This window comes from Loxodonta africana, chromosome 3 (assembly GCF_030014295.1).
Source record: "Loxodonta africana isolate mLoxAfr1 chromosome 3, mLoxAfr1.hap2, whole genome shotgun sequence".
In the NCBI taxonomy this organism is placed as follows: Eukaryota; Metazoa; Chordata; class Mammalia; order Proboscidea; family Elephantidae; genus Loxodonta; species Loxodonta africana.
In genome coordinates, this window is record NC_087344.1 from 32,478,912 (window position 1) to 32,499,623 (window position 20,712).

The 20,712-nt window shown below is 54.4% G+C and overlaps 1 protein-coding gene across 7 annotated transcripts in view; it reads left to right on the forward strand.

The window, feature by feature from the left end:
- Positions 1-19,548, forward strand: part of MYO9B (myosin IXB) — an 88,834-nt gene extending 69,286 nt beyond the window's left edge. For 3 of the 7 annotated variants that reach the window (XM_064280931.1, XM_064280934.1, XM_064280933.1), the window contains exons 23-40: positions 664-1,524; positions 2,950-3,016; positions 3,166-3,290; positions 9,510-9,643; positions 9,834-10,024; positions 12,110-12,208; positions 12,314-12,487; positions 12,699-12,740; positions 12,881-12,992; positions 13,573-13,646; positions 14,176-14,368; positions 14,566-14,694; positions 14,914-15,019; positions 15,242-15,373; positions 15,573-15,696; positions 16,704-16,841; positions 17,909-18,032; positions 18,133-19,548. In XM_064280931.1, the coding sequence (XP_064137001.1) occupies positions 664-1,524; positions 2,950-3,016; positions 3,166-3,290; positions 9,510-9,643; positions 9,834-10,024; positions 12,110-12,208; positions 12,314-12,487; positions 12,699-12,740; positions 12,881-12,992; positions 13,573-13,646; positions 14,176-14,368; positions 14,566-14,694; positions 14,914-15,019; positions 15,242-15,373; positions 15,573-15,696; positions 16,704-16,841; positions 17,909-18,032; positions 18,133-18,551 (3,244 nt within the window). In that variant the 3' untranslated portion in view covers positions 18,552-19,548. The other 4 variants (XM_064280938.1, XM_064280935.1, XM_064280936.1 and 1 more) reach the window with 4 other exon arrangements.
- Positions 19,549-20,712: the final 1,164 nt, after the last annotated feature.

The following is a 20,712-nucleotide window of genomic DNA, read 5'->3' on the forward strand; positions in this document are numbered from 1 at the left end:
AAGAGCTGCTTAAAATACTAGGAGGCCATTCTGGAGGCTGGCAGGACCAGGGGACGTCAGGTAACAGGAACCAGACACCTGCTGAGGAAGCCTCAGGTTGACCAGGGACCCCCTGCAGCAACCCATCCTGGGCCAGTCAAGGTTGAGGGAAGGGCTGCCCAGATTCCCCACACATACTCACACTCATGGAGCCCCGGACATTCACCAGATTGACACTGGGGCTCCTGCTGCGGTACAGGCAATCATGGCTCCAAGACCAGCCCTCCCCTGCAACCCTGCTCCCCTCCTGGCCACCATCTGACCGCTGACCCCGTGGACCCTGCCAACATGCAGACCCAAATCTCCACTGCAAATCAGGGCACTGGTCTGACGCTGACAACACACACAAAGACTCTTCCAGAGAGTTCACTAAGGATATAACCCCAGACAGCCCCTAAAGGAATCCCAGGGGTCTACCCATAGGACCCACCCCAGAGCAGCACTAGTAAGGATCCATCCCCCCGGACGATGAGCCAAGCCAGACCCAGAGCAGCAGCAAGGGGTACTGCCACGTTGAGGTCACCTCCAGTTCCCCTCCAACCTAGCTGACCAGCGCCCAGGCAAGTCTTGGAGGGTAGGCGCCTGTGTCTGAGTTGGGGTCTTCCCTTTCCCTCTCCCCTGCAGCTTCAGCCAGATGGTCTTGGAGAAGCAGAAGGCGGAAGAGAAGGAAAGGGAGGCACAGCTTGCCGCAAGAGAAGCCACTGAAGAGGCCAGTGGGGAGCAGGGGCTTGGGCAGACACCGTCCGAGGGCCCCGAGCCCATGGCCTTGTTGGAGCCTGAGCCACAGCCAAGTGATGGGTCCCCTGCAGTGACCTCCCACCCAGAGACAGAGACCCCAATCCCAGAGAAGCCCACCCCCTCCCAGAAACTGCCAGCCGAAAGTCACGAGAAAGTTCCCAGCAGCCGCGAGAAGCGCGAGTCGAGACGGCAGAGGGGCCTGGAGCATGTGAAATTCCAGAACAAGCATACCCAGTCCTATAAGGAAGAGGGTGCTCTCCGAGAAGTTTCCAGAAGGGCAGGTCCAGAGCAGGGGGAGAACCTTCCAGAAGACCAGAAGGACAGCAAGGAGGAGGACACCCCCTTGACCACAGAACTGGAGGCCGAACACGTGTCCCCTGCAAAGCAGCCCCTGGAAGCATCACAGGCTGTGGCAGCCGGCGAGACCCCTGGGGACACCGAGGAGGGGAGCCTGAGGCCCAACCGCATGGAGCGGCCCACCAGCCTGGCCCTGGACAGCAGAGCCGGTGCCCCAGAGACTCCCAAGGACCGGAGCAGGCCAGGCACCAGCCCCTGGAACCAGCCTGACAGCCCTGGCAGCTCAGCTCAGATCCACCGGTACCGCGATACTGACTCAGAGCGGCTGGCCAGTGCTGTGGAGCTGTGGCGTGGCAAGAATTTCATGGCCCTGACCACCAGGCCCTGCACCATGCTCAGCCAGTCACTAGACCTCAGCGAACGCCGCCAGGATACCCTCACACCCACAGAGTAAGCCTGGCACCTGTCTGTGTCCAAGTCCCGGGGATCCTCAGTCGGGGTAAGGGGCAGCCAGGGCTGCAGCCAGACCTGGCCCAAAAACCCTCAAGTAGCTCCACACTCAGAAACACCACCAGAAGTATGGATGCCCCAAGGGAGCAGAGGGCAGGAGGGGCCAGGTAAGAGGCTCAGAGAAAATGAGGCCCCAACCCAGGACCCTGAGCCCCCATGGAAACAGTGGGCTGTGTTCACACAAGAAATCTCCAGCATCCCCTGCCCAAAAAAAAGAGAAACCCCCAGCCCAGCGGGAAGCAGCCTCTCAGGGCAAGGTCCCAGGTCCCCAAACCTGCCACCCTCTGCCTGGGCCTCAGTTTCCTCACCAGTGAACCAGCTGCCAACACATGGTGACCCCAGGTGTGTCAGTAGAACTGTGTTCCAGAGGGTTTTCAGTGGCTGATTTTTCGGAAATAGGTTGCCGGTCCTTTGTTTCAAGGCACCTATGAGTGGACTCAAAACTCCAACCTTTCAGTTAGCAGCAGAGCATGTCCACTGTTTGCACCCCGAGGGCCTCCACTAACCAGTGAATGGGGGCTAACTGCACTGAGAACGGGCACAGCTCTCAGCTCACTCTGCCTGACACATAATAAGCAAAATATTGACTCCATGTTTCCAGCCCCTTGTACCAGAGTGCCTGCTTGGGCAAAGAAAAGACTTAACTGGAGGAACTATATAGGCCTTCAGGCAGACAGGGTTTCCCTACCTCAGCAATGCTGACGTTTGGTTCCAGACCATTCCCCATGCTAAGGACCGTCCTGTGTACTGTCGATTGTGGAGCAGCATCCCTGGCCTCTACCCACTCGATGCCCATAGCACCCACCATTAGTCATGACAACCACAAATGTCTCCAGACATTGCCAAGTGTCCCCAGGAGTCAGAATTGCCCTCAGTAAGAACCCCTGGGTTCAGGATCCCACTGACCCACAAGAGACTGTGTTCCATGACCTTCTGACCTACTGAAGTCCTGTGACACTGTACACATTTAAATTCACGCACTGAGTGAGGAGAAGAGAGGAGGGAAATCACAGAAGCTAGAAGACCACCCCAGTTTATACCATCTAACCCGTCATGAAATTTTTCTGTTGTACAGTGTGTGAGGTAGGGATGGAACTCAAGTTTTTTCCAAATAATTGATTCGGGAATTCTCTGCTTCAGCAGCACTGTTGATATTTGATTCTAGTGGCTGTCCTGTGCACCAAAGGGTGTTGAGCAACATCCATGCCCTCTTTCCACTCAATGCCAACAACACCCCCTAAACGTGATGCTCAAAAATTTCCCCAGACATTCCCGGTGTCCCCTGGGAGCAGAGTCATTCCAGGCGAGAACCTCCACTGTAGGACTCACTTTTACAAACGTTAGCCCGTTTCTGTGGTTTTACAGGGAGAGACGGATCTCCTTATCCACAAGTGACGTCTCTGGCCTCCTCCCATCTCCGGTCAAGACCCAGGTACAGTGTCCAGCATAGTATGCTCTCTGGGGTCTTCTTCACAGCCCCTTCCAGCCCGCAGTCATTTGGGAGGGCCATTTGGGAGCCAAGGGTTTGGGTGCACAGCAGGGTCTCATTCTTCCTTTGCTGACTCAGTCATTCCCTCACAGTCCTTAGCAGAAACCATGGATGGGGAACCCACCTCTAAGAAGCCAACGGTTCAGAAGAAAAAGTCGAGCGACTCAGCCTCCATCACAGAGGCAGGGCTGTCCCCTAGCCCCCAGGCTGACTCCAAGTGAGTGTGGGAGGCATCGGGGGGAGGAATGGGCAGGGTTGCTGTGGGCCTCCAGTTAGGCAGCCCACTCTCCCACACCACTCGCGTGGACTAAGCATGATTGAGCAAAGTCTTCTCTACACTTCCGCACGGTGGCGTGAGACCGCCCACCAGTGCCTGGACCGGAAGGAGCTGCAACACGGCCATATCCAGCAAAATAGCTCCAGCTGAGATCTAGTTGCAGTAGGGGCCACCTCCTCTGGGCCAACAGATGACCAAAACCAAAGCTACTGCTGTTGAGTCAGCCGTGACTCACAGTGACCCCTTGAGTATCAGTAGAATTGTGCTACATAGGGTTTTCAGATAGTGATTTTTCGGAAGTAGATCGCCAGGCCTTTCTACCAAGGTGCCTCTGGGTGGATTTGAACCTCCTACCTTTTGGTTAACAGACAAGCAGTTACTTGCATTACACAGGACCTACCAATAGGCATACCAAACCAAAAACCAAACCCCTGACTGTCGAGTCAATTCTAACTCGACCGTACAGAACTTCCCCGTGGGTGTTCCAAGGCTCTGATCTTTACGGACACAGACTGCCACATCTTTCTCCCATGGAGCAGCTGGTGGATTGAAACCACCAACCTTTCAGTTAGTAGCTGAGCCCTTAAACACTGCACCACCAGGACTCCTGACCAATAGGCGTAAAACCAAAACCTACTGCCATTGTGTCAATTCCAACTCATAGACACCCTATAGTCAGTGGGTTCGGTTTTTTTACCAGTAGGTATAGGAATGGTTAATTTTTATCTCAAGATCCGCTGTGGTTGATTTAAAACAGTTGCTGGGTCAAGTCAACCCCCACCCCAACTCCTGGTGACCCCAGGTGTATCAGAGTAGAGTTACACTCCCTAGGGTTGTCTTTTTTTTTTTAATTGTGTTTTAGGTGAAAGTTTACAGTGCAAATTAGTTTTTCATTCAAAGATTTATACAGGAATTGTTTTTTGACATGGGTTGCAATCCCTGCAGTGTGTCAGCACTCTCCCCCTTTCCATTTCCACCCTGGGTTCTCCATGTCCATTCATCCAGCTTTCCTGTCCCTTCCTGCCTTCTCGGCTTTGCTTTTGGGCAGGTGTTGCTTATTTGGTCTCATATACTTGATTGAACTAAGAACCACATTCCTCACATGTGTTACTGCATGTTTTATAGGCCTTGGCTGACAGGTAGACTTCAGTAATGGCTTTAGTTCTGAGTTAGCAGGGTGTCTGGGGGCCACAGGCTCGGGGGTTCCTCTAGTCTGTCAGACCAGTAAATCTGGTCTTTTTTTTATGAATTTGAATTTTGTTGTACACGTTTCTCCCGCTCTGTCCAGGACCCTCTATTGTGATCTCTGTCAGAGCAGGTGGCGGTGGTAGCTGGGCACCATCTAGTTCTTCTGGTCTCGGGCTGGTGAGGCTATGGTTCATATGGTCCATTAGTCCTTTGGACTAATATTTTCCTTGTGTCTTTGGTTTTCTCTATTCTCCTTTGCTCCAGATGGGATGGGACCAATAGATGGCTGCTGGTGGGCCTTTTTTTAATTTTTATTGTGCTTTAAGTGAAAGTTTACAAATCAAGTCAGTCTCTCACACAAAAACTTATATACACCTTGCTACATACCCCTCATGAGACAACCCACTCCCTCCTGCTGGCAAGGTTTTAAGACCCCAGACACTACTCACCAAAGTAGGATCCAGAACGTTTTCTTTATGAACTATGTTATGCCAGTTGACCTAGATGTCCCCCAAGACCATGGTCTCAGCCCCAGTAACTCAGTCCCTCAAGGTGTTTGGATGTGTCTAGAAAGCTTCTATGACTTTGCCTTATTCAAGTTGTGCTAACTTCCCCAATCCACAGGGTTTTCAGTGGCTAATTTTTCAGAAGTAGACGCCTCTGGTTAGACTTGAGCCTCCAACTTTTCGGTTAGCAGTGAGCACATTCACCTTATGCAGGCACCAGATAGATTCTGTTTAGCTCTTTCTGAAATCAAAACCAGCTCCCAGTTCACCCAGTTCTCTATGCCAAGGGACCCTCCCTGGGCCCTCAGATAGAAAACTCTGGGTTGAGGCCTGGTCCCCTGGAAGCCCCTATAAAAATGTTTCATATGAATCCATCACAGAGCAGAGATGTGATATGGGACTGATGAGCTCTGATACAGAACACAAGTGATGGGGGGCTCCCTACCACAGAGAGAGCCCAGACTCCTTGTCCTGGGAGAGGTAGACTGGCAAGGAGGGGCATAAGGGGGAAGGGGCCCCAACCTTGGGGAGAACATCCATCACCATCACTAAGGACACAAAAGTTGGCAACACATACAGGGGGCCAGTCCTTCTTCAGATCATGCATGGGGTCAGGGCTAGAGCCCCCAGGGGTGGGGAGGAGGCCATCTTGGGTGCTGCTCCTGGTCACACGTGGTCAGCACTCAAGTGGCCATGGCAGCGATGCCCAGGGTAGTGGCATCCACCCCGGACGTGGCCTCTTTACCCCAGGCTCACAGGGAGCCAGGCTGCCTCCCAGCTGTGGAAACTGAGATACAGGAGACAGCTGATCAGGGTACCCTGGCTCCTCCTCAGATCAGTCATTAACTAGCCATGAGATAAGCCCATCCTCATCGTGAGAGCTGTCTCCAGCCGTGGTCCTGGCCACCCCCCGGGACCAATCTAGTCCCTCCCCAACCCTAGTGCCAGCAACTGAACCTCCTTCATGCCAGGGTAGCTCAGTGCCTGCCCCTAGTGCAGCAGTGTCCACAGAAGTCTTGCGCTGAGGTCACTTCCCTCTTCTCTCCGCAAAAGTGACACTGGTTCACAGAGGAAAATTCAGACACAGGGAACTTGTGTGCCAGAATGTGAGGGTCCCCACTGTCTCCCCACTACCCATGTGATGTCCTGGGGCCACCATAAAAAATGACCACGAATTGGGTAACTGAAAACAACATTCATTCCCTCTCAGTCCTGGAGACCAGAAGTCCAAATCAAGGTGTCGGCAGGGCGGAGCTCCCTCCGGAGGCTCTGGGGAGGATCCTTCCTTATCTCTCCCAGCTTCTGGTGGCTCCAGGCGGTCCTGGGCTTGTGGCTGCATTACTCCAACCTCTGCCTCCACTGTCACATGGCCTCCTCCTCTGTGTATGTCTGTGTCTTCTCTTTGTATAAGGACACTTGTCATTGGACTTAAGGTCCACCAGATAACCCAGAATGATCTCATCTTGAAATTCTTAACTAATTACATCTACAAAGACCCTCTTACCAAATGTCTTAGTCTCCTAGGGCAGCCGTAGCAAAAAACACCCAGGTGGGTGGCTTTAAAGAACAGAAGTTTATTGGCTCACAGTTTCAGAGGCTAAAACTCCAGATCAGGGTCTCAGCCATGTCTGTTCCTTCTGTGGGCCTGTCTCTTGGTTTCTGGTGTCTCCTGGCACTCCTTGGTGTTCCTTTGCTTGTAGACGGGTCCTCACGTGGCATCTGTATTCCCGTGTGTGTGTGTGTGCGCGCGTGCGTGCGTGCGCATGTGCGCTCTTTTTATAAGCCACCACTCAGAAGGAATTAGGTTTAGGACCCACCCACCTACTCCAATATGACCTCATTAACATAACAAAGAAAAGCCATGTTTCCAACCAGGGTCACATTCACAGGTATGGGGGTAAGGATTTCCATAATTCTGGGAGTGGGGGACACAGTTTAATCCATAACACCAAATAAGGTCACTTTCACAGGTTTTGGAGGGTAGGACACAGACATAATGGGGGGATCCACTGTTCAACCCGCTATACCCAGTAGCCATAGTTGATGGTTGGTGTTTTTTCTTTGTGATTCTTTTCTAGGCTCCTTGTTTTTAGTTGCCATTGAGTCAGCTCGGACTCTTGGCAGCCTTAACTGTAACAAAATGAAATGTTGCCCAGTCCCGCACCGTCTTCACAGTCATTGGTATGTTTGAGTCCGTTGATGTGGCCAGTGTGCCAATCCATCTCATTGAGGTTTTCTTCGTTTCCACTGACCCTCTACCTTAAACGTGTTCAAAGTGAGCCGATCTTGCCATCCTCCCTTCTAAGGAGCATTCTGTTGTATTTCTTTTCAGATTCGTTTGGTCTTCTGGCAGTCCACAGCATATTCAGTATTCTTTTTTTAATATTTTATTTTGTTTTCAGTTCAAGTTTACACAGCAAATTACGTTCCCATTTGATAGTTTCCACACAAATTGTTCAGTGACATTAGTTATATTTTTCACAGGATGCCAGCATTCTGTTTAATTGTGTTCTGGTTGTTCCATTTCCAGTACTCTAGTTTCCCTGCCCCCTTATCTTCTCATCTTTGCTTTAATTGTTGACCTTTTGGTCTCATAGCTGGTTTTTTAATGGAGCACCATACTCATAGGTAATATTCTTTATTTTGCGTGCCACTCTGTTATTTTGCTAAAAGGTGACCTCAGAGGATAGTTTCGGTTCAAAGGTTAAAGAGTATCTCAGAAAGGATGGTCTTATCGTATGTCATAATATAATATATCTCCTTAGGCTATCAAGGCAAGCATAAATGTAATTTGACTTGAGTTTGCATACCAAAATAGTGTAACTTCACATTGTGCCTTTAAGTAATTACCTTCAAAAGGTACTATTAACTTCAGTCTATACTTATGAGACAATTAAAGAACCACACCTACACAATTATCATTATTGGAATTTGGTACAGAATACAGCTGACGTGGACCAGGTTTTGTGTTTGAAAATACATGTAGTAAAAGGTATTGCTAGATTCTGCTCAGCTTTTATAGATGTTATGCTTATTATAGTATCTTATTCTAAGCATAAAAAGATTCTTACACACCATGTTCTCCTCTAAAATTCAGTAAATCCTAACGTTTAAAAACATATTTCCCCCTTGTAACAGAATGTCATTGTTCTCTTACATGCAGTAAGTCAATGTGTGGTGTCCTATGTAAAATAAACTTTCGTATCTTGAGGGGGGAAAAAAAGAGTATGTCAGGACAGTAATCTCAGGGAGTCGTCTAGCCTCAACCGGTCCAGCAAGTCTGGGCTTTTGACGAATTTGAGTTCTCTTCCGTATTTTTCTCCCATTCTCTCGGGGTCCATCTCTTGTGGCCCTGATCAGAACGGTCAGTAGTGGTAGCCGGGCACCATCTAGTTCTTCTAGTCTCAGGGTGGATGAGACCGTGGCTCATATAGACTGTTAGCTCTGTAGGCTGTAGACTAGTTTCTTCTCTGAGACTTTAGTTTCTTTTATGTTCAATATTCTTTCCCAACACCATAATGCATCAATTCTTCTGTCTTCCCTTTTCCTTGTCCATTCTGGCCATGTACCTGTATAAACGTGAGGGGCAGCCAATAGTTTTATTATTTTTATATGAAAATTAGGTCATGCTGTAACTTCCATTAGGATTTAGCATCTTGCTTCTTCAGGTAACTCCTGTCAGTTTCTATAAATCTGCCTTATTTTTAGCAGCATTCCATCCTATTGATTTGAAGACAAGGTCTCATTCTCTCTTTAATAAGGTGGCCTTTTCTGTTTTTTGGAACTATTGAGCATTCAAAGGAACCCCTGGTGGCACAGCAGTTAAGCACCCAGCAGTTCAAACCCACTAGCCACTTCACGGGAGAAGGATGTGGCAACCTGCTTCTGTAAAAACTTAAGCCCTAGAAGTCCTCTGAGGCAGTTCTGTTCTGCTCTATGGGGTTGCTGTGAGTTGGAATCGACTCAGTGGCAACAGGTTTGGGCTGTTTTGTTTTGTTTTTTTGTATCGAGCATTCATGTGGGCAATGGTGGTGAGGCGGTAGAATCCTCTCCTTCCATGGGGGAGACCCAGCTTCTGATTCCTGGCCGATGCAATTCATGTGCAGCCACAGCCTGCCTGTCAGTAGAATTTTATGTGTCGCTGTGGTACCGAACAGGTTTCAGTGGAGCTTCCAGACTGAGACAGACTAGGAAAAAAGGCCTGGTGATCTGCTTCCAAAAATCAGCCAACAAAAACCTTATGGATCACAACAGCCCAGTCTGCAGCCTATCATGGGGATGGTGCAGGACCAGGCAGCATTTCTTTCCATTGTGCACATGGTCACCATGAGTTGAGGATGACTCAATGGCAGCTCAGAACAACAACGAATCATGTGTCCCCACTGTGCTGGTCAGAGGAGGACCAGGCTTCACGTCCACTTCCATTTCCCGAGGCATAAACGGAACCTCTCACCCTCTCCTGCAGGTCCGCGTTCAAGAGGCTCTTCCTGCCTAAGAACAGGGATAAGAAGTACAGTCTGGAGGGCATGGAGGAGGTGGAGAACACAGGATCTGGGCCTGCTGGGCTGGAAGCTACCACTTCAAAGAAAAATCTAGAAGGTCAGGTGCCAGAGCCTCCAGGGACCCTGGGGACACTGACCAGGGGCCACGGGCTGAGGGCACAGAGTGCTTCTTTGAGGTCCTGGTTCTGTGCAGCTGGTAACCCCTCTGCGTTCTGCCTGTCCCGCAGGGGGCTGGCTGTGTTCCTCACCTGGACCCCACCCTCACCTGCTATCCTCCCCTCCCACAGTCCTCTCTAACCACCAGCCCTGCCACCCAGCAGGAGAGAAGCCCACCAAAGAGCCAGGAGGCAAAGGGAAGAAGAACCGGAACCTCAAGATTGGCAAAATCACAGTGTCTGAGAAGTGGCGGGAGTCAGTGTTCCGCAAGATCACCAATGCCAACGAGCTCAAGTACCTGGATGAGTTTCTGCTCAACAAGGTGGGCCCGGGCAGGGTGCAGGGGAGGGACCGATGCCAGGCGGGGTCCTCCACCAGATGTGGCGCATTGGGGATATAAAATCCAGGTCCAGAATTCCAAAACACATGTTCCAGAAGCCCGGCGCTTATTCTAAAGTTTGGCACAAACTTGTTTTGGCAACCGTGGGTGGTGCAACACACTCAGCTGCTAACCAAAAGGTTGGCAGTTTTTGTCCACCCAGGAATGCCTCAGAAGAAAGGCCTGGCAATCTGCTTCCAAAACATCAGCCATTGAAAACCCTCTAGAGCACAGTTCTACTCTAAGGCACGTGGGGTCAATGTGAGTCGGAGTCAACACGACAACAGATGGTTTAGTCTTTTGGCAAAACCTGACCTGTGTTCGTGGGAGACAGTTTATAGTCTACATCTCTCCCAGTGTGCATTTTTATATTGCCCTGCAGAATATCAGCAAGTGTTTGTCTCGGTTACCTAGAGCTGCTGTAACACAAATACTGCCAGCAGGTGGCTTTAAAGAATAAAAATTTTTGTCTCACAGTTGTGGAGGCTGCGAGTTCAAATTCAGGACATCAGCAGGGTGGTGGTCTCTCTACGAGTTCTAGGGGAGGATCCTTCCTTTTCTCTCCCAGCCTCTGTAGCCCCAGGCATTCTTTGGTTGTAGATATATCCTTATACAGTGTCTTCCCTTGTGTGACTGACTGTTTGTTCTCCCTTTTTATAAGACCACCACTCAGAAGGGATTAGGTTTAGGACCCACCCTACTGCAGTATGACCTTACGTTAACCTAACCGATAACATCTTCAAAGACCCTAATTCCAAACGAGTTCATGGTCACAGGTACTGGGGTTAGGACTTGAACATATCTTTTTAGGGGACACAAACCCATAACAAGCATGTCCCACATAAACGTGTGGCCAGCACTCAGGGGTGTCCCCCACCTGGGCTGGAGGTAGACACATGGGGTGATTCCTACAGATGGCACAGCACTGGAGAGCTAGCCTGGCCGGCAGCATACTCACAGGGAGACCGAAGGGTTGGGGGCCCCGCATAGAGCAGAGACACTATGAAAAGACCCAGCCTGTTTGATGCAACCCCGGTCCTGGGTGTGGCTAGAGCATCAAGCACTTGTGTGGGCTGCACCAAGGGCTCTAGTGAAGCCATCATTCTTAGCGAGGGTGATTCTGCCCCCCTGGGGATAGTGGCCAACGTCTGGGGACATTTTGGTTGTCCAACTGGAAGAGGGGCAGTGCTACTTGTATCAAGTGGGGGGAGACCAGGGATGCTACTAACACCCTACAGTGCATAGGACAGCTCCCATCACAGAGAATGATCCGGCCCACGATGTCAGTAGTTTTAACCACTTTACATCAAGTCAGCTCCAACTCACAGCAACCCTGTGTGTCAGAGTAGAACTGGGCTCTATAGAGTTTTCAATGGCTATTTTTTCGGAAGTAGATCACCAAGCCTTTCTTCCAAGGCACCTCTGGAAGAAACCTTCCACTTAGCAGCCAAGCGCTTAAATGTTAGCACCACCTAGGGACTGCACGTATCTGATAAGAGTTTAACAGCAAGAATATATAAAGAACTACAGCTGAACAACGGAAAGACAAATGACCCGATCCAAAAATGGGCAAAGGACTTGAGTGGACATTTCACCAAAGAGGATATACAACTGACTAACGAACACATCAATGTCAGTAATCGTTAAAAGCCAAAACCAAACCCGCTGCCATTGAGTTGATTCCAACTCAAGTTGACCCCGTGTGTATCAGAGTAGAAATGTGCTCCTCAGGGTTCTCAGGGGCTGATTTTTCAAAAGTAGCTCGCCAGGTCTTTCTTCCCAGGCACCTCTGGGTGGACTTGAACTACCAGCCTTCCAGTTAGCAGCTGAGCATGTCGACCATTTGCACCACCCAGGGACTCTGTTGATAGTTTAAATCCTGGATTTACGATTGGTAACACTGGGCTTGGCAGGCCAGTGGGGCTAGATTTTTATCCAGGGCAGGACTTTGGATAAGGCAAAGCCAGGACCGGGCTGGGTCCCCTTGAGCAAGCTGTGACACATGACCAGCTTGTCCCCTCCTCTCAGATCAATGACCTGCGCTCCCAGAAGACCCCCATTGAAAGTTTGTTCATCGAGGCAACCGAGAAATTCCGCAGCAACCTCAAAACCATGTACTCTGTGCCGGTGAGTGGCCCCTCCACATCACCCGGCCCCCTCCCCTGCCACACAGCAAGGCCACAGGGTTTACACACAGGTGGCAGTTCACATGCCCATCGTGTCTCCTGCCAGAACGGGAAGATCCACGTGGGCTACAAGGACCTGATGGAGAACTACCAGATAGTAGTGAGCAACCTGGCGGCTGAGCGCGGCGAGAAGGACACCAACCTGGTGCTCAACCTCTTCCAGTCCCTGCTGGACGAGTTCACCCGCGGGCACTCCAGGAGCGACTTTGAGGCCCCCAAGGTGGGCCCCGGGGCAGGCCCATCACCACCCCCCAGCGTCCTCAGTGGCTGCTCTCCCGGACAGGGGGTTGGGGACACGGAATGGGGAGGGGGGGTCAAGCTATACCCTAGTGGGAGTTGAGGTCTCGATGTGGTCCTGGGGACTGAGGGGCAAGTCGGGACACCACTGTCCCTCCAGCCCCCGTGGACAAGCCTCTCTGCTCCCCCCACAGCAAAGCAAGTCTCAGAAGAAGAAGCGGAAGCAGGAGCGTGCTGTGAGTGTGTGTCTGCCCCAAGCGGCCTGAACACCGAGTCCTAAATGCTTGGTCCTGAGGTCACGAGCCAGGGCAGGGGGCGCTAGGAGGATTGGGAAGAAGGGGCCCCTCTCAGCCACCTGCCCCTGCCCGCCCCCCAGGTGCTGCAGCACAACGGGCACGTGTTTGCCAGCTACCAGGTGAGCATCCCCCAGTCATGTGAGCAGTGCCTCTCCTACATCTGGCTCATGGACAAGGCCCTGCTGTGCAGCGGTGAGCACCCCCAACGCCGGACCCCCCATGCAGTCCCCACCACATGCTCCCAGACACCCCCATTACATGCGCCCAGACCACCCACCGTGCATCGCCCCCCTTCTCCACACACCCCTGACTTCCCACTGCATATTCCCTGACGCCACCCATGTACCCCCAACCCTCGTCACATACTCCCCACTCTTATTGTATGCCCCAACCCTTCCACCATATGTAACCCAGACCCCCATTTTATACCCCTGACCCCCACTGTACCCCCAGAGCTCCGTGCTACATACCTCCAGACTCCCCATCATGCCCCCAACCCCCATCGTACACCTTAACCCCCCACACTGCATCCCGTGCCCCGCCGTGCTTCCCAGCAGACCCCCCACCATGTAGCTCCCAATCCCCTGCCCCCACAGCCTGCCTCCAAACCCCACCATGTCCTGCTGCCCCAACCCTCACATCGTCTCTCTGACCCCCACTACGTGCCCCATAATCCCTACCACATGGCCCTACCATGTGCCCCAAGCCTGCCACAACCCCCCCATGCCCCCAGCCCCCCACACCGCCTTTGACCAGCTCTGTGGCCTCCTAGTCTGCAAGATGACCTGCCATAAGAAGTGTGTGCAGAAGATCCAGACCTACTGCTCCTACACATGCGGCCAGAAGGTGAGGGCAGCAGGGGCTTAGAAACTTCCAGAGTGATGCCTATTCCATCCGGAGCCAGGTGCCTCGTGGGTGACCTCTGGACAGAGATGTGGAGGAGTGGGTGTGCTCAGCAGGGGCAAGTGAGGGCAGGAGCGGGGCTGCTGGGGAGGGCTAGGGCTGCTCTTGTAGCTGCCATCCTGACGTGGCTGCACTACCACCTTTGGCTGCCCCTCCAGACCAGGCCTGCCCTTACATGCATCTCAGACCCCGCCACTGTTCCTTCCTCCCGCAGGGGACTCTGGGGTGGGGGAAACCCTCACACAGCACAAGAGCTGGGTCACTGCGGTGGTGCCAGGCCCCCTCCCCCCAGGAAGAGCCCCCTGGGGGTGCTTCAGAAGCTCCTGCAGGACCATGGGGCAGCATTGTGAGGGGCAGGAGGGATGGAGTTTACAGAGGTGGCTGCAGCTCGCAGAGAGGGAGAGAGGCCAGGAGGTGGCTGTGTAGGACAGTCTTGAGGCTGATCTTGCCCCACCCCATCCCTGCACTGCAGGTAGAGCCCGGTGCAGAGCCGGGCCACTTCGGCGTGTGCGTGGACAGCCTGACCAGCGACAAGGCCTCTGTGCCAGTCGTGCTGGAGAAACTCCTGGAACATGTGGAGATGCACGGCCTGTACACCGAGGGCCTCTACCGCAAGTCGGGTGCCGCCAACCGCACGCGAGAGCTACGGCAGGCACTGCAGACAGGTGGGCACTGAGGGCAGGTGGATAACACGGGCAGGTGGTTGTTGGGAGCAGCCGGGCACCACAGATGGAGAGGACTTGTGGACAGTAGGCACTGCAGACAGGTGGGCACTGTGGACAGGAGGGCTTGCGAACAGGTAGTTGTGAACAAGTGGTCACCTGACCTCGTGCTCACCCGGCACTGCCCGGGTACCCTGCAGACCCCGTGGCGGTCAAGCTGGAGAACTACCCCATCCACGCCATCACGGGAGTCCTGAAGCAGTGGCTGCGCGAGCTGCCCGAGCCCCTCATGACCTTCGCCCAATATAACGATTTCCTCCACGCTGTTGGTGAGTCCCAGGCCTGGGCTGCAAGTCTGAGCTGGGAACTCGCTGGGGGATGGCCAGGGTAATAGATAAGGCAGAGCTGGGGAGGGGAGGGGCCAGAGCAGGGTGGGGCTGGGAAGTAGGGGGGCACTCCCTGTTTCAGCTGAGTTTGGGAGTGGGATTGAGGGGTCTTGTGAGGGGCTCCAGGACACTGACCCTTTATTCCCCCCACTCCCTGCACAGAGCTGCCTGAGCGGCAGGAGCAGCTGGCTGCCATCTACGCAGTCCTGGACCACCTGCCTGAGGCCAATCACAAGTCCCTAGAGCGGCTCATCTTCCACCTTGTCAAGCAAGTGTCCCCCCACACACACACCCTGGGTGGCCTGGGGCCCCACCCCTCTTCCTGCCTCCTCAGGATAGGGCTGTATTGGGGAGGGGGCACCTTTGGCCTTCGAACATTCTCTACCGCTGGGCTGAGAGCAATCCTTTCCTGAGGGTGATCCCAGGGTTTGTGTCCGGGCACAGCGCCCTGAGTCTGGGGGTGCCGCCTTCATGCCACCTGCCCCCACAGGGTGGCCCTGCTCGAGGACGTGAACCGCATGTCACCTAGTGCCCTGGCCATCATCTTCGCGCCCTGCCTGCTACGCAGCCCTGACACCTCAGACCCGCTGACCAGCATGAAGGACGTGCTGAAGATCACCACGTGAGTGCCCACCCACCCTGGACTCCCCGCTGGACGTGAGTAACTCTACAGGGAAAAGTCCCCGCACATGGAGATGTCCAGGAGTGGTCCCAGAGCTGCGGAGCTGTAGCTGTGGGGTTGCACAGCATTTGCAGGGTCTCAGGGGTCTCCAGGCTCCTTCCTGGCCGTGTCTGAGTTCCCTTCGTGGCCTCACGCACAGGTGCGTGGAGATGCTGATCAAGGAGCAGATGCGAAAGTATAGGGTGAAGATGGAGGAGATCAGCCAGCTGGAGGCCGCTGAAAGCATCGCCTTCCGCAGGCTCTCGCTACTGCGGCAGAACACTGTGAGCATGAGGGGCAGGGGTGGGCTGGGGTGGGGGCTGGGTGACTTGGGGGACTAGGGGTGGGAGAAGAGATAGGGGGAACTGGTGCTGGGGAAGGACTAAGGGGTCCTCCTGAGGGTCAGAGGTCCTCCTGAGGGTCAGAGAGCTGGGCTGTACCAGGGGGCTGGAGACTGAGTCAGGGCTGGGGACAGCCAGGGCTAGGCACGGGGAGGAGGGCATGCTCAGCCTGGGCTGCCGGGCTGGGACCTTCGACTCCCAGCTTCTGGCCGTCAATCTCTGTCCACTGCACAGAACCCTAGGTCAACTCCCTCTCAAGGGCGAGGGGGTGCAGCGCCCCCTATTGGTGGCTGGGTTCATTGTCATCAGCCCCCTTTTGCTGGCCTTGCCTCACCCACTGGGGAACTGTCCCGCAGTAGCGGGCGGGGGCAGGGTAAGAATGCTCTGCTTGTCCAGGTGGCCGGCTCAGTCCCCCACCTCGTGCACTCTGGTCACCCTGCCTTCATCTCTCCCCCAGCCGTGGCCTCTCAAACTGGGGTTCTCATCTCCTTACGAGGGGGTCCTGGTATGTACGCATGGGGGACCACAGTGCATGCCTCCCCTACTGCAGTGCAAGCTGAGCTCCCCTTGACCCTGGGGTCCTCGTAGGCTAGACTGCACCCTAACCTCTGGAAGTGCATGCTGGGGGCAGCCCCTTGCCATCCTTGGAGAAGGGGCATTTGCCTCCCCCACATCACAACTAACACCACCAGCCACTCACATCCTCCCCTCAGCCACCTCGGGCACTAACCCCACCAGCCGAGCCACTGGCTGATTTAAAAATGGTTAAACTTAACTGCTAGCCAAAAGGTTGGCAGTTCAAACCCACCTGGTGGTGCCATGGAAGAAATGCCTGTCGATCTTCCAGAAGGTCACAGCTTTGAAAGCCCTATGGAGCAGTTATACTCTGCACACATGGGTTCGCCGCGGGTCAGAGTCAACTTGATGGCTACTAACAACAACTCTTCCAGAACAAGAGCTCCAAAGCTCGCCCGGAGGAGCTGGGGGTGTTGCCTGAGGAGGAGGCAGCGGTGGCGGCTGGGGATGATGAAGACCGCGAGAAGGAGATCCTCATGGAGCGCATCCAGTCCATCAAGGAAGAGAAGCAAGTGTTCTGTGGTCGCTAGGGTGGCTGGGGGCGGGCTACATCCTGGGGGCAGGGGGTCCCTGCAGTCTGCACTGTCCTTACTGCCTAAACCCTGTGCCTGCCCACAGGGCCCCAGGGTAGTTCACAGGAGAGCTTAAGTTGGTCTCCACTAGGGCAGTCAGTTGTCACCCAGATCAAGGGGCAAGGGGATGCTGTTAAAAGTAATACTGGAGAGTCCCTAGGTGGGGCAAACAGTTAAGCACTCAGCTGCTAACCAGAAGATTGGGGTTTAAACCCAGGCAATGTACTTCCATAAGGATTACAGCCAAAAAACTCTTAAGATTATAGCCAAGAATCCTCTAGGGGAGGCTGACCTGAAGTTACGTTTCAAAGAAGAGGCTACCAGGTCCTTGAGTTAACACCTTAGGTTTGCATACTTTTCAAAGAGTCAGAATTTATAAGGACAAATTAAAGTGAATTCTGAAAGAACAGGGAGGAGGGAAGTTTCAAGGAAAGTCATGTTCCTAGCACAGCTAGGATCAGGGAGAGCAAAATTCAGACCTGCTACCATCAGAGTCCCTGGTGGGATAAACGGTTATCCGCTTGGCTGCAGCTAACCAAAAGGTTGGCAGTTCGAGCCCACGCAGCAGGCACCTCAGAAGAAAGGTCTGGTGTTCTGCTTTGAAAAGGTCACAGACATAAAAACTCTATGGAGGTGACTCCAGCATGTCCAGCAGGGACACACTGGCACACATGGAGTTGCCATGGGTAGGAATCAACTTAACAGCAACCAGTTTGGTTTCTGGCCTTCCCCTGAGCTCAGCATTTAAATTGGTTTAATTTAAGTGCCCAGGCACAGTATCTACTTCTATGTGACTTGATTTAAAAAAGAAAACACACGAAAATGATATCAGAACAAGTGGAAACTGAGCTTGGAAAGGCGGAGGGGGAGCAGTGCATGCAAAGGTCCGGTGGTGCCAGCTCAGCTTTGGGCTCAGGACTGGGTGAGGCCGGACGTGCCTGCAGGTGGGGAAGGGGCCAGGGCATTCCGCTGGGCAGCCTTGAACCCCTCACCCTGTCCCCAGGGAGGACATCACCTACCGGCTGCCTGAGCTTGACCCGCGAGGCTCAGATGAGGAGAACCTGGACTCAGAGACATCGGCTAGCACAGAGAGCCTGCTGGAGGAGCGGGCTGGGCGGGGGGCCGCGGAAGGTCAGTATTAAGGTAGTGTGTGCTTTTTTCCTTCCCGTCCACCCGGGCCAGGCGGGGCTGTAGCATGGAGCTGCGCTGACCCCGCCATCTGTCTCCTAAGGGCCCCCCGCGCCTGTGCTCCCCTGTCCCGGCGCGCCCGCCCCGAGCCCCCTCCCCGCGGTGGCCGCGGCGGCAGCCCCTCCACGACGCAGGCCGTCGTCGACGGTCCGAGTGAAGACCCCTCGGCGCACACCCATCATGCCTATGGCCAATATCAAGTTGCCTCCCGGCCTGCCCACCTACCTGCCTGGGCGGGTGACTCAGACCCGCGAGTCCTGGGTCCCCGTGCGGCGCCGCGAGCCACCTGCCCGCCGCCCAGACCTGGTGCACTCGGTGTACGTGGCACCCGGCACTGAGCTGCCTGCGCAGGGTGTCCGCGAAGCCCCGGACAAGGAGGAACGGCCCCCAGGCGCCAAGCGGAGGTACTCGGACCCCCCGACATATTGCCTGCCCCCAGCCCCAGGCCAGTACAACGGCTGATGGTTGCAGCTGGCCAAGCCCAGGTGTCCAAGGACAGCCCAGAGCGGAGAGTGCGGATCCAACGACCCTGCAGGACATGCTGGAGCCATGCCCGGGTGCCTCACTCCAGCGCCAGCATCAGCTTTCTTGAAGGATCCCGAAAAGCGCCGTGAGCCTATAGGTCAAGGTGTGCACTGGCACAGTGCAGGGCCCAGCAGGGAGCAGCGAATCAGGCCACCTTCGCCTCCCTCCCCAACAGCTGTCCGGCCCAGTCCCTGCGGGAGGCCCCGCATGGCCACTTTTCATTTGTACGTTTTGATGGTAACTCTTTGTACTTTTCTTTGTACATGGTTTACATAACTTGAAACTGTAACAGCCTTAATGGGAGACCAAATCGTTTTTTGTTTTTTTTTTTATAAATATATGTATATGTAAAAACTTTTACCTTAACCCTGCGCATCTTCCTTTAACCTGGACGCAAGTCGTCAGTGGACTAGACGGGTGTGGACACAAAGCCACGCTCCGGAATTGCAGGCCTGTGCTGTGGCCGGATTGGGTATCATCGGGCCTTCGGACAACGTGGACACTTGGGGCATCAGGCTGTGCTGAGGTCCTTGCAGATGTGTCCCGCTCCGCAGGTGCCATGGTCGTTGCAGAGAGCGTAGATCCTTCCATGGGTTCGAGGGTCCCGGCAGGGTACAGGATATCAAGCAGGGGTGTGGCCTCTGCCCGTGGCACCACCAGACCTCACCTCCCCCGGAGTCAGGTCCCGGCGGGACAAGCGTGGCCAGGACCACTGTGTCCACTGTGCCTGGGCACAGCCCGCCTTGCTCCCCACCCCTGTGGCACAACAGGAGCGGCCTGCCTCAGGACTGCTCCAGGTCGGGCCTGTGGTTTCACATCCCTGGCAGTTAACAGTGGCAACTTGGGGGACTCGGGGAGTGGGGCTCCCTCTCCCAGGCTCAGCCCCCTCCCCCAGTTACCTTGACACGTGAAATAAAAAAATGCCTGAGACATATTTGCGTGACTCTTGTCTTCAGGGCGGGGCTGGAGGGGACGAGGCTGCAGGAGAGTGGGGTCAAGGAGGGATGCAGGGCGGCAGGTGGTACTTCATGGACCTTGGTGGTGGAAGAACGTGCTAGATCCATCAGCAGATGCTGATGTTTGGGTGATTTGCTGAACAGCTCCGGGGAGTGGTTATCGATCCAGACGGGGTGGGGAGCAGGAAGCACCTGCAGAGCCTCATCCAGCAGGAGCCGTCTCCTGTCGCCACACTACCGGTGGGGAAACTGAAGCTCACCACCCAGGCCTCTGCCTAGCTGGGGCCTGGCACCCTAAATGTCACCTGCAGGGTCCCCCGACCCGGCAGAGACAGAAGCAACCGCCCTGCAGCGGCGCTTGCGGGCTACAATCGGTAGGCGGGGCTGGTGGGCTTGGGTGGGGGGCGATGTGACCCTGAGGGAGAGGAAACCCTGCTGTGTGCCGGGCCTAAGCCCTCGGCTCCTCCCAGAGGCTCTGCAAGGTGGAGGTTCCTGAACCCTTTCATTCCAGATGGGGGAGACACACCCCAGCGGTCCGGGCTTCAGCCAAGGCCACGCAGCCCGAAGGAGAAGGCGGCGAAGGGAGCAGGGGACAGACGCTGCCCTGTCTGGCTCTGGAGCCTGGTCAAAAGCCCTTTCTTTACCCGCCCTGGGTCTGGTCTCCCCCTCGGTATTTTGCAAAGACACCGGTCCCACTAGTGTTGTGAAGACCCCTGCTCACCCCATTCTGCGGGCCTGGGGAGCTGACAGTACGAAGTATGTAGAAGTGCAGATGGGCTCCTCTTACAGATAATAAAACCGGGGAGGCGGAATCCTCAGATTCCATAGTCAGGCCCAGGCCAGGGCCTCTCCCCTCATCAGAAAGTGAACAAAGCCTCCCTGGAGGCGGAGGAGCTCAGCGGGGGAACAACCCAGGCAAAAGTGGGTGTTGGGAAAACACTCTGAGCAGGGGGAAACGGAATGAGCAGAAATAGCGTTGCACGCGACGCTGACACTAGCTGACCGGTTCCGTCCAACTCTTCGGGAAAGGCTCAGGCTCTAGCGATGCCAAGAAACCAATCCAGCTCTGAGTAAATTTGAACTGGTTGGCACCTCTCGAAACTAGGAATTACTTCCGCCCTAAACAAACATGGGCCCGCAAA